At 39.7% G+C, this 12,945-nt stretch overlaps 1 protein-coding gene across 1 annotated transcript in view; it reads right to left on the bottom strand.

The window, feature by feature from the left end:
* The window catches only part of MTA3 (metastasis associated 1 family member 3), a 147,860-nt gene that overhangs the window by 40,264 nt on the left and 94,651 nt on the right, over positions 1–12,945 (bottom strand). Inside the window, exons 13-15 of the mRNA XM_075707348.1 lie at positions 12,705–12,856; positions 11,983–12,205; positions 2,798–2,884 (exon numbers count right to left, since the gene is read on the bottom strand). Of these exons, the coding sequence (XP_075563463.1) occupies positions 2,798–2,884; positions 11,983–12,205; positions 12,705–12,856 (462 nt within the window). The remainder of the gene's footprint in view (positions 1–2,797; positions 2,885–11,982; positions 12,206–12,704; positions 12,857–12,945) is intronic.

Below are 12,945 nucleotides of genomic sequence, written 5' to 3'. Positions count from 1 at the left end.
GTCTGTGGGAATGGCATGGAAAGAATTTTAAGAAGAAAATAAATACCTCCTGTATAAGCTATGACATGATAGTTAATGCTAAATTTTATGAGAAAAATATCCAAGCATAACTTATTCACTGGAACATGCAAACAAACATCCCAAACAAACAAAAAAACATCACAAACTAAACTAAAAAAAAACCCCACCAAGCTAAATGGCAAACAAAAAGCCATTTTCTAGCCATCCTTATACAGCTAATTCAGATGTACATCCATAACTACACTGGATACACTCCATATCCCTGCAACACATATTATTTACCTTCAGCTGTAGTGAGATACCTTCACTTCCCATACAGCAGACTCTACAGATGCTTGGTATATTTTAGCACTGTTAATCTTCTACAAAACCTTCACCTAAGTACACATAATGTTGCCTGACACTGTTCATCCACTTATTCCCATTAAACCTACAGACTTATGCTCCCAGAGGTATCAAGACAACCCCTCACCAACTAAATAACATGGCACTAAAAACATGCAGTATCTTCTAAGATTACACATGCTGCTGTTTCTTCTTTTGACTACCCAAAGGGGTCAGCTGGATGAACCATCCATCTCCTGCCAGATTCCCCCCCTCACAACCATAGAATCATAGAATCATAGAATCATCTAGGTTGGAAAAGACCTTTAAGATCATCCAGTCCAACCATTAACCTACACTACCAAGCCCACTCTAGACTAATCAAGGGTAGACCAGACTAAACCATATCCCGAAGTGCCACATCTACCTGTTTTTTAAACGCCTCCAGGGATGGGGACTCCACCACCTCTCTGGGCAGCCTGTTCCAATGCCTGACCACCCTTTCCGTAAAGAAATTTTTCCTAATTTCCAGTCTAAACCTCCCCTGGCACAGCTTAAGCCCATTTCCTCTTGTCCTATCGCTAGCTACTTGGGAGAAGAGACCAACACCCACCTCACTACAACCTCCTTTCAGGTAGTTGTAGAGAGCGATAAGGTCTCCCCTCAGCCTCCTCTTTTCCAGGCTAAACAACCCCAGTTCCCTCAGCCGCTCCTCATAAGACTTGTTCTCCAGACCCTTCACCAGCTTCGTTGCCCGCCTCTGAACACGCTCCAGCACCTCAATGTCTTTCTTGTACTGAGGGGCCCAAAACTGGACACAGTATTCCAGGTGCGGCCTCACCAGCGCCGAGTACAGGGGGACAATCACCTCCCTGCTCCTGCTGGCCACAGCATTCCTGATACAAGCCAGGATGCTGTTGGCCTTCTTGGCCACCTGGGCACACTGCTGGCTCATGTTCAGCCGGCTATCTACTAACACCCCCAGGTCCTTTTCAGCCAGGCAGCTTTCCAGCCACTCCTCCCCAAGCCTGTAGCGTTGCATGGGGTTGTTGTGACCCAAGTGCAGGACCCGGCACTTGGCCTTGTTGAACCTCATACAGTTGGCCTCGGCCCATCGGTCCAGCCTGTCCAGGTCCCTCTGCAGGGCCATCCTACCCTCCAGCAGATCGACACTCCCACCCAATTTGGTGTCGTCTGCAAACTTACTGAGGGTGCACTCGATCCCCTCATCCAGATCATTGATAAAGATATTGAACAAGACTGGCCCTAAAACAGAGCCCTGGGGAACACCGCTCGTGACCGGCCACCAACTGGACTTAACACCATTTATCACTACTCTCTGGGCTCGGCCACCCAACCAGTTCTTTACCCAGCGAAGAGTATGCCTGTCTAACCACAGCTCCACCAAGTCAGTCAAAGCAGTCCTTTCCTCATCCACTTGAACGACAACAGACGTAACGCATGTATGCCTGTAGAAAATTATTACTGGCTTTTTTCTTAAACTCGGGGTGGGAGAAATCAAAATTCAGTGAGAGTGGGCATTAATTCTTCATTACCCAGTTTTCTGAAGTTTGGATTTTGTTAAATTCAGTGTTCTGGAAGAACAGTTTTAACTACATTAATAGCTAATTTCTATTTCATTAAGTCAAGAGACTGTTACTGTTTACTTTGTTCTTGTACAAAAAACCCTCCTGTTGATTGGAATTTTGAGAAAAACATTTAGACCGAGTTCTACACTCAGTTTTACTTCTGTAGAATGGGATTAACACACTGCAGAATTACTCACTGCTCTCTTATCAATGGATTGATTTCTATATTCATTTGAGGATTCATATAAAGCTGCTGGGGTATCCCATCTCTCACATGATTATGCAAATATTTTACAGTCAGTGGTGGTTCCTTGCAAAGAGGACTACTTTCATTTTTTAAATAAGGAATCACAATTCCTAGAATTTCTCCTCTCCCTGTTATCTTATGTGGGTATCTTGACCGCCTGACTATGATCTCAGTACAGATTTCATTGCATTTTTTAAAGTTATGTCATCAAATTAAGAGATCAGTGTCTCATTGTGGCTCCTTTCAAGTACATGGGAGAATTAGAAGTCAATTCAAGGGACACAGTAGAGTAGCACTGGGCATACTGAGTACCCCATCTCCCCTTTGAGTGCTTATTTACTTAGACTATCAGAATATTTTTCACATTCTAAATTACATCAGGTTTCACTTGGCCATTTTAAACCAGTATCACAAGGCCTTCTGCCTACATCCTGTAAGTTCAATCATCCAGTTTTGCAACTGATAGCACACCAGAATTTTTATTAATTTATTAACTTTATAGTTTTCTTTTTACTACAAGCATAAATCTCTCATTCTATGCATACAGGGTTTTTAAGTATCAGTAAATACTGGATGTTCATTTGATTCATTTTTCCCCCTGGAGGCAGGTACCCACCTAAATACCCAATGATACATGACAGTGGTTTTCTGGTGCTTTTGATCTTCAGAGGATTTCCAGCAACTTCACAATGTCGATCTGCATCTGAGAAGTTTAAAGAATGAAACTCAGTTTAAGTATTACACCATTACAAATATAATTAGGATGCACCAACCAGTTTCTGACTTACATTTTTACCACAAATTTCTTTTTTCTTTTTAACACATATTCTTCCTTTTTTCGTCAATGTTAATAATGATAAATATTTAAAGGCAGGCCATGTCCTCATTCATGCAAGCGATGTGTCGTGGTTTAGCCCCTGTCGGCAGCCAAGCACCACGCAGCTGCTCGCTTACCCTCCCCCCCCCGGTGGGATGGGGAGAGAATCAGAAGGGCAAAAGTAAGAAAACTCGTGGGCTGAGATAAGAACAGTTTAATAATTGAAATAAAATAATAATAGTAGTAATAAAATTGCAATGAAAAGGAGGACAACAAGAGAGAGAAACAAAACCTGGGGCAGGGGGGAGGGGAACCCACAAGTAATGCAATTGCTCACCACCCAACTGACCGATGCCCAGCCAGTCCCTGAGCAGCGATCGCTGCCCCCCGGCCAACTCCCCCCAGTTTCCATACTGACCATGACCCCATATGGTATGGAATAGCCCTTTGGCCAGTTTGGGTCAGCTGTCCTGGCTTTGCCCCCTCCCAGCTTCTTGTGCACCTGGCAGAGCATGGGAAGCTGAAAAGTCCTCCACTGGCATAAGCAGTACTTAGCACCAATTGAAACATCAGTGTGTTACCAACATTCTTCTCCTACTAAATCCAAAACATAGCACTATGCCAGCTACTAGGAAGAAAATTAACTCTATCCCAGCTGAAACCAGGACACAATGTTATGATTTTTTTTTTTAAAGTTAATGTAAGTTCTAACACAAATCTGACTGCATTTTTTATTTACAAAGTCTTTTTTGAGACAGTCAGCTAGGCAAATGAAACACAGATGAAAACATGAGTACTAAAATAAAAGCAGCTCTGGCTATTAAAAAGAATTTACATGGAATTCTTCATTGTTTTCTACAAGCTTCTCTGGCCCTAAATGGAGTAATACAGAGGTATGAAGGACTTAAAGTTGGGACTACTGATTTTGGTCATGTATTACTCGCATGGTATGGTGATTCATATCATTCTTAATAAGTAAAACAGAACACAGGGGCTATCATGGCAAGGTGAAACTTAAAAAAAACCCAAAAAACCCTTTACTGTAAGCTTTTGAACAAAGTGGTCAATTGTAACCAAGTATGACAGAGCCCAAAGGTCTCAAAGATAGGAACTTCCTGCAAAGTAAATGAAAATACGCAGTTCAGTAACTACCTTAATTTGATGCTAAAACTATGAACTCACAACTTGAAAGGCACTGCGAATACAGAAGCAATGAATCTGTCTAAATGCCCCGAACATAGAAGTGTTACTATGAAGAGGTTCATGCTTAGACAGTGGAGTCAATCAGCCTAAGGCAAAAATTCAGAAGACACTAGGTTTCATTAAATAGTTTCAAGACTACTGGAACTAGACTATCTTTTTTTTTAAACTACTCAGAACAATTGGGTTATCTGTTTTCCAAAAGCACATCAATAAACCCCATTTAGGGCTTCCAGTATCCCTAGGACACAGGTATTCTGTTTTGTACAAAATTGCATTCATGTGTTGATTGTGTAGATCTAGAATTCCCTCACATGGAATTACTTCCGACATATACATACCTACGTGTACACCTTTCTTTGTATAGGTTTCACATGTGCACATGTGGATCTGCATCTTCTAACAAGCTTTACAAGAGCTAGATATTATAAATAGATTATAATAACTGTAATTCCTCTTTGTCTCCACCTTCTTTTTTACCAAAATGTTCCTGTTTGCTTCATTCCAGCACAAGATATGGAGTACATCGGCACATGAAGAGGGTAAGACACTATTTAGAATAACTTACGTTTGAGACACCCCCCCCCCCCCCCCCCCAAATTTACAATCTCTTTATGTATTCTATCTAGCTATGTGCAAAAAAATTGAAGGTCATGCAACCACAGCAATGACTGAAATAAGTATTTCAGTATGTTCACAGATGTTTTTAACGCAGCAGGCAATGCACAACTTCATTCCAGATATTAAGGAAACTACCTGAAATTCTTGTATGTGCTAAGTGTAAATGGTAGCTGGTATCTGAGAAGCCCAAAGGTTCCAGAGCCCTAACACCAAGTACACAAAGTACTTTATTATTTTACCTTAATAACAAAAAATACTGTTCTCAGTGCAAAAAAATGCACTGAACCTAGTGCCTGGAATACTTTTACTATTCCACACCACTTGAAATATTTTAAGTGACAGAGTAGAACGATGTGTCTCCACTGCCTCCCTTAGTAAAACAAGCACAGACTATACAGTGAGTATTTTATAGTTACTTTGGGAACAGCAAAGCATCGCCTAAGAAGTAATTAGCAAGAAAATTTTCCATCTACATGTCTTCACTGTAAAAAAAGACATTGAATCATGGTGAGATATTAATATGCTGACTGAGAATACAGACTGCAAAGAGAGCACAATTTCCATGCTTGAGGCAAAGCATGTTCACCAAAGGTACCAGGTGGGTATTCCACAACATACCAGTCTATTAAAACAGTTAAATACGTTTAACAGCAGCAAACTTTAATCCACAATATGGTACTCCCATGAAAAAGATAATAAAGTTTATGATCTTCATGCACTACATACAGAAAAACACAAAGTTAGATTGTGCATCACTCTCAAGTGTAAAACCATAGAATAAAATTTAGGTAGGAAGTTGTCTAAAACAAAACTTTAAAAAAGTCCTAAAATCAAATATAGGCTTCCACATGAACACTAAAGATCTTAGTAAGATCAGTGAAATAGTCGCAGCTGTAAGAAATAAAAATGTATTTTAAAAAAAAAAGAATTGGAGTATTACATTTGATAGTATATTTTTTCAAACATATCAAAAGCAGAAAGTGTGCTTGTGTCTGTAGCAATAGGAGATGATCAAGGTGTGAGGAAAATACAGAAGAAAGGAAGGCATGGCAGAAAAGCTGAATTAATTATTTGCAGCCATGTTCACTGCAGAAGAACTTAAACAAGCTCACTTCCAAAACCCTTTTCTGAGGAAAGTGTGAGAACTGTGTCACATCAAAGTGTCCATGGGGAATATTTCAAAACAAACTGGTTAATGAATAAAAACAAGTTACCAGGACCAGGTGGAATTCATCCAAACAGAAACTGCTGAGCACGTACACGACTGGTGTTTAACTAATGCTTAAACCGGTCTTGGTTCAAGAGAACAAAAACACGGCAAACGTGATAACATTCTTCAGTAAGTAGGTCTGCAGACTGGCAAAAGAGTTGAACTATTAATAGAGGCATACAGTTGAATACGGAAATGTCAAGGGAGCCAACAAAGACCTTGTAAAGGGAAAACACGTTTAATGTGCGCACATTATTCAGCGGCGTGTCCTTGCAACAAGGACGACCACACGCTGAGCCCTACTGGCCCGAGCGCAGCCGGCGGGGCGGGGGAGGTAACCCTGCCCCTCCGCCCTTGTGAAACCACGTCCAGACGCTGCGGTGAGTTCTGGGATCCCCGCTATATGTGGGCACACCGGCAAAAGGCCAGCTACTGGAGAGTCTGGTGTGGGGCTGGAGCAGGGGATGTGCAGGCAGAGTCTGAGGGAACTGGGTCTGGTCAGCCTGGGGATGAGGAGGCCAAGGGGAGACCTGAGTGCCACCTCTAACTACCTACTGGCACAGCACAGAGAAGACCAAGCCAGAGAGAAGACCAAGCCAGACCCTTCTCGGAGGTTTGCAGGGATAGGACAACGTACTATTGCTGTGTGTGGCAACAGACGCAAGCTGGGAGGTGGGAAACTCTTGTTAGATGTAAGGAAAAGGAGGTTGACCAAACGCTGGAACGGGTGCCCAGCGAAGCAGCGGAGTCTCCATCCTTGGAGATAACACAAATCTCATCCGGACAAAAGGCCCTGAGCACTTGAGCTTTGTGCAGGGCTGGAATTCGGGACCTCCAGCGGTCCCTTCCTGCCTACATGTCCTGCAAACCAGCGACTGCAAGCGCCACAGGTCTGCCAGCATCCCCTGAAGGCATCGTGACATCTACACACGCAGCCCATCTGGCAGCCAACTTGGCATTTCAGTTAGCTTTTAACAAACTGTGTCACCAAAGGCCATTGCTGTCCAGCTGTTCGAGGGTAAAAGAGAAGTTTTTTTTCAGGGATCAGCACCCAATTAAAATTATTTGCCTATGTAATCCCCAAAGGATCTGTGCTGCTCAATGTATAGAAGATCAGGAAAAGAGGTGACTAGAGAGTTAAAGTTTCCTGATAAGAAATTACTGAGCATAATCAAAGCTAAAACTGATTGCAAAGGGTATCAGCAGCATCAAGAAATAAATGTAAATTAATTCTTAAAGGGAAAAATGACTAACATACAGATATAACGATGGGTTCTACAACACCACCGTGCGGAAGAGAATTCATGGAGTCAGTGTCAACAACTATCTAAAAATATCTAGACAATACTAAAGAGTGGTCACTTAAAAAGAAATTAAAATCAGAATATTAGAAATTATGAAGATAGGAAAATAGAAAACATGTGACTCTCTCTAAAATGATGGGAAACCTGTATCTTGAAGTGCATGTAATTTGGGGCACCATAACCCTAAAGAGGATACAGTACCATTTGAAAAACTCCAGGGAACAACATTACGAACCACAGTGTGAAATGGATTTTTTCTGAGGTTTTAAACAGACCAAGTTCTTCACCTAGAAAAGTGATGACTGTTGTGGGTATTAGAGAGGTCAACGCAAGCAGGAATGCTATGGAGAAGATGATAACGAATGAGGCCTGCTCTTTTAGATTTGAAAGGCATTTTTAATGATTTTCTTTCTTTAAACTAGATTTGTAGGTCTCTTAAGCTTAGAGAGGCTCTCACTGGGGAGCTATTTCTCTTTGACATTCCATCTACCAAAATTCAGATTATCTAATGAAGGTACTGTGCTCTGTGTATTCCCTGAATTGTATTCTTCTTAGAAACTCTGAGGAAAAAATAGGGTGTTCTTTTAATTATTTTACCAGCTACTAAAATCTGGCACAAACTGTATTCAAAGACAACAGTAGAGAAAATATTTTCATCCTAGATGCAGCCAAAAGATCTTCCACAGCTATCAAAACCAAGAATGTAAAAAACTGTGAACCAATACCCATAAATGTTACTCACTTCAGATGAATGGGTAGTTTTATATCAGTAAAACACAGGCTGTATGCTTACAAAGACAAATCAGTAACATTTTGCATATTCTACTTAATTTTCACTCATCTTTGTTTTCCCAAACCAGATCATAACAAGCAAGTACTGTGTACCAAACTTGTTATTAAATCTGCAGATTTAAAGCTAAGTTTTGATCATGAACAGTATACCCATTTCCAGATAACGATATATATAATAGATAATATATTACCATCCACTGAAAACATTTTGACAATCACGTCTACATAGACAGAGTGTAGTTACCCAAATTTAAATTACTATAATTAATACATAGTTATATTGATAAAACTATATCCGAGCAGGGGGAAAAAAGAATTCCCTCAAAAATCCTCCTGTGCTGAAGTAATAAGGTTCACAGGTGCATGACTCACTCTCATGCATCTATCAACATGCTTGTAAGCTGGAGACAGATCCAATCTTGTCAGTGACTGGAGAAGAATGCCCACTTTGGTTTCCTCTAATTAAGAGTCCTTCCATAGACAGGATAGTTCTGCTTAACTTTCTAAAAAGCGTGCAATATATTCAAACTAAAAAGAAGGTATTTGGCCTAATTTAGAGCATGGGAATTTCCTCTCACTGAAATAGTTCGCCAATTCTAATTATTCCTGAAAATCCATCAGACAAGTTTATTGTCAACAACTACAGTGAGTCTATTATCGTCAGGCAGAACAAAGTTTGCGTTTTCCACGATGGCTTGTGTTCCTAGCAGGAGATGCCATGCCTTCTCAACCTTCTGGGGACCATCCCTAGATTGAACTGGGAATGTAAATGCATCATCTCCACTACCTCCTGCTGGCATCGGAGCAGGGGTCACGCTATAGGTTCACTAATGAGAAAAATCTAATTCTCTGCACTAACTGAAGGAATGAAGTACATAGAACAGGGCCTTGTTTTCTGCCAGTGGACCTAACAGGCCGAGGGAGATGATGTGGGTGGAATTACAATAATAAATAAATGCTCTATCTGAAATCTCATTTCACCTAAAAGATGGTTAGGCCTGAGATTAGCATTCTCAGAGGCTTCCATGCCCCTCCAAGACAAAAGAAGTATCTGCAGATGAGTTCAGGTGGACCGCAAAAATCAATTTATTTTACGAGCAGGCTCTGACTGGCTTGTTCAGACTTTCTTTCTCAGAAGAGGGAATTAGTTTCATTTACAAGATGGCACTTCATCAAATTGCCTAAGATTAAGAAGGCATAAAGCCTGGTACGCTGCTGGGGTAAGTGCCCTACCACGCTTCTGTCTTTAGATTTTGTGGTTTCTGAGTGTTGGTATGGTGCCTACTGCAATATAGCTGTGAAACGCAGTTATGTTTTCAAGCACTGGTTTGGCACACACACAGAGTCAGGTGAGTCTGACAAAGCAGTCATTAGATTCAAGTTTCAGCAAACCAACATGGAAAACAAATTCCAGACCAGTTCTTGGACATCCTAACCATCTCATGCCATATCACATCATGGGTAACCTGCTACTCTGGCCCGGTTATTATCTAAGTATGATTGTAACTTTTGTAACACCAACACAGCCATTCATTCAATGTTGCAATTACTCAGTGGTATTCAACATACAAAATGATTACTGTTAATTATGTCATTTAAAAATTAAAAAAATTTAAAAATTACTTGCATCAAGCTATCATTAGAAAAGGATTCAGGGCATTCAGGAAGGGAGACTCTATTTAGTTGTAACATTAAAATCTACAGAGTGCACTGAACACAGCTCACCAGATGTAAGGACATGAACAAAACCAGAAAACAATTTTTGTATTTAATTACTTACCAGGCTTTACCCCTAGTAAATATTTAAGTCATATTTAAGAATATGACTATGACAATGAACGTAAGAGCATTGTATGATTCCAGAGATAGATAGCCAGAAACAGAATACGCGCGCGTGTGTGTATATGTACAGAGAAACATGAGATAAATTCATTAAATGAGGTATAATCTAGTTTCTGCTATTATACAATAATTTGAATGTCATGTTCAAAATGCATTGACAACTGTGACTTTGTTTTTTCCAGTCCATGTTACGTCTAATCAGGAAGCATCAGCATGCAAAAAGACAAAATTGCAAGGTCCAAATTTTGCTTTAAATAAAAAGAATAATGGAAGACAGAGACTACAGGGTGAGGGGGAATCTTTCTGCTCTTGATGTTAATCTGATGTGGCACTTTTTCATTCAAAGGAACAAAGAGGAAGCACTCGCAGCACTGTCAGTCTGATACAAGAATGACTATTTCCTGCTGAAAAGCTCAGCTTTTCACTCCTCTGTTTTAAAGTTGAACTGTGTATTTAACACTTGTTCTAGTATGATGATTAACAGTTGGATGAAACTCTTTCTTTTTTTTCTCTTCATTAAACAAAAGCTTCACATTCTTTCAAATTGAGTTATCACAGTGAGTCAGAAAAAATAGGGATTTGGATAAAAAGATTCAAGGTTCAAGTGAACTTCTGAAATTAATTTTCATCCATGATTTAGCAGAAATTAGTGCCAATTACATAAATCAAAAAGTACAGTGCTTCCCTCTCAGCAAATAGCTGTTATTTTGTATTAAAGATTAAAAATATAATCCTAGTCCAGCCTTAGACACACTTCTTCCACGAAAGTACAACCTATATGGTTTCCTTAAATTTGAATGTTGCTCCTGACTTGCACAGCTTTGAAAGAAGAAAGAAAATGGCCAATAGGACAACTAAATAAATAAGACAAGGACAACAAACAGAAAATATTCACCAAGATCTGGATGACTGCAGAAGTAGGTGAAGAGTTTGCATGCGAAGAATGGCTGGTGTTGGAAGTACATAAGGGGAAAATAATTACTCAAAACCAGATTTTAAGCCTCTATGGAGTAAATTTCTTATAATCAACACTGACATCATCAGCATCCCAGTCAAATATGCTCGGAAAACATTTAGCGCTAATCTAGTAAACATGGTTATAAACCCAACATCTAATATTCTAAAACGGTCTCTTCAATTCTAATACGATTGACAGTATGAGGAGCCAGCACGGCTCTTCTTGGAATAGCAAGCATCTGCTCCAAGAACTGCATCTATGGAAGACTGGGAAACATAACCAAACAGCATGAGCAGTAAAACCACGTGCTCCGTGCAGATACAAAACCTGCTGAAATATTCAGTGACTTTGCAGCAGAACTTAACACATATATGCACATAAAGAGACTTACTGTTGCTATCTACAACTCATAACCTTTTGTCATGCTACTAGTGAATTTATCTGTTCTTTATATTTTGGCTGTAAAAAGAACAAGCATAATATAGAATTTTATTTACAACTAAAATTCAAAACTGGAATGGACAAAAAAAAAGATGCAACTATGATGAAATAATAAACATGGCTATCACCACCATCTGATCACTACAGTAACAAAAGGCTGTATTACAGGCCAGATTTGAACTCTTATGCCTCTTATGCATCCTAAGCTCCTTATTCCTTGAGCAACGCCTCTGAGAAAAAGTAAAACACGTACAGATCTACACTTTCTGTTCAGCGAAAGAATAAATGAACAATATAAGAAGTGAACTTCTTTCACACTGCCTAGTAGGAAGCATGTTTCTCCTCCCTGCTCCCGATTTGTTTTTAATGACAATTTTTTGTAAGTGAATAAAGTAATAGTTCTCCGCTTTTCATTCAACGAAATGTTCCCCCAGTTGAAATTTGTTCAAGGCAGCCAGACTTTATTCAATGTGTTGGTGATATGCTGGACAAATGAAAAAATGAAAAGCAAAAGCGTATAGACAAGAAATGTTTATTGAAAAAGAAAATAAAATTAAAAGACAAAAATGGGTGGGAAGCACAGCACACAGAACTAAGAATTAAAAAAACATCTTACATTCTGCCTTAATGGCAGCACAGTTAATAGGGACAAAGGGACGTCTTGCTGCCTGCCGCAGCCGAAGGGTATTTTTGCAGACCTGACGGGCCAGTTTTGTCCAACACGTTGTGTGAAGAAAGAAAGCTTGACGTGTTTTCACTGCTGACTTTGGACTTCCAGTGTTACGAACTGGAGTTCCCTGTGTGGCCTGCCGGGACATGTGAGTCCTAACATGGGATTCCTACAAAAACAAACAAAAAATCATAACACATACAACTGAATTACATCATTAAAAAAAGCCACAATTTGGATAAACTCACAAGGTTAATCAAATAGTATGTATAAGGACTATACAAAAAACTGGGGCTTACGTAAGAAGCTGTAAAACACAGAGTAGAGAACTCTATTGTAAGTGGATATATAATGCCATTCAAGATGAGATACTGTATAGTCTATTAACATTTTATAGATTACACCATTTAACTGACAAGATTACATTTGGCCACCAAAAATGCATGAAGTGGATGTCTGTTTATCTAAGACTTAGTCAAATAAAGACATGGCAGGACCTGCACACTGTTCAGTTCTACTTAAGACAGGAAAAGGGTTAATAAGTTGAGTTTTGTAATACCAAAGTTGAACATATAAATAAAAAAATCATTCCATTAAATATTCAAATCACAGCAGTCTTGTGAAAGCACCATGTTTCGTTTTAGGAAAGTTTATCTACACAATCCTACCTCTATAGGTTGGCTGGAAGACAGTTTATCTTCATCTGTCTGTGTGGGCATTTTCAGGCCACCGTATTTCTTCCAATAAATCCAGCAAGATGCACACAATCTGCATTGCATATTAGGAGGACCCCAAGAATACCACTGGTGAGACTGTGGAGCTAAGGAGGAGAAAACAGCACAGGTAAACTGGTGCATGATACATTCAATATAATAAATCCAAACGCTGTAATATATGGCTTTATATGGC

This window comes from Pelecanus crispus, chromosome 3 (genome assembly GCF_030463565.1).
Source record: "Pelecanus crispus isolate bPelCri1 chromosome 3, bPelCri1.pri, whole genome shotgun sequence".
Classification (NCBI taxonomy): domain Eukaryota; kingdom Metazoa; phylum Chordata; class Aves; order Pelecaniformes; family Pelecanidae; genus Pelecanus; species Pelecanus crispus.
The sequence above is the reverse complement of the archived record's forward strand: the minus strand, read 5'-3'. Positions and strand labels throughout refer to the sequence as shown.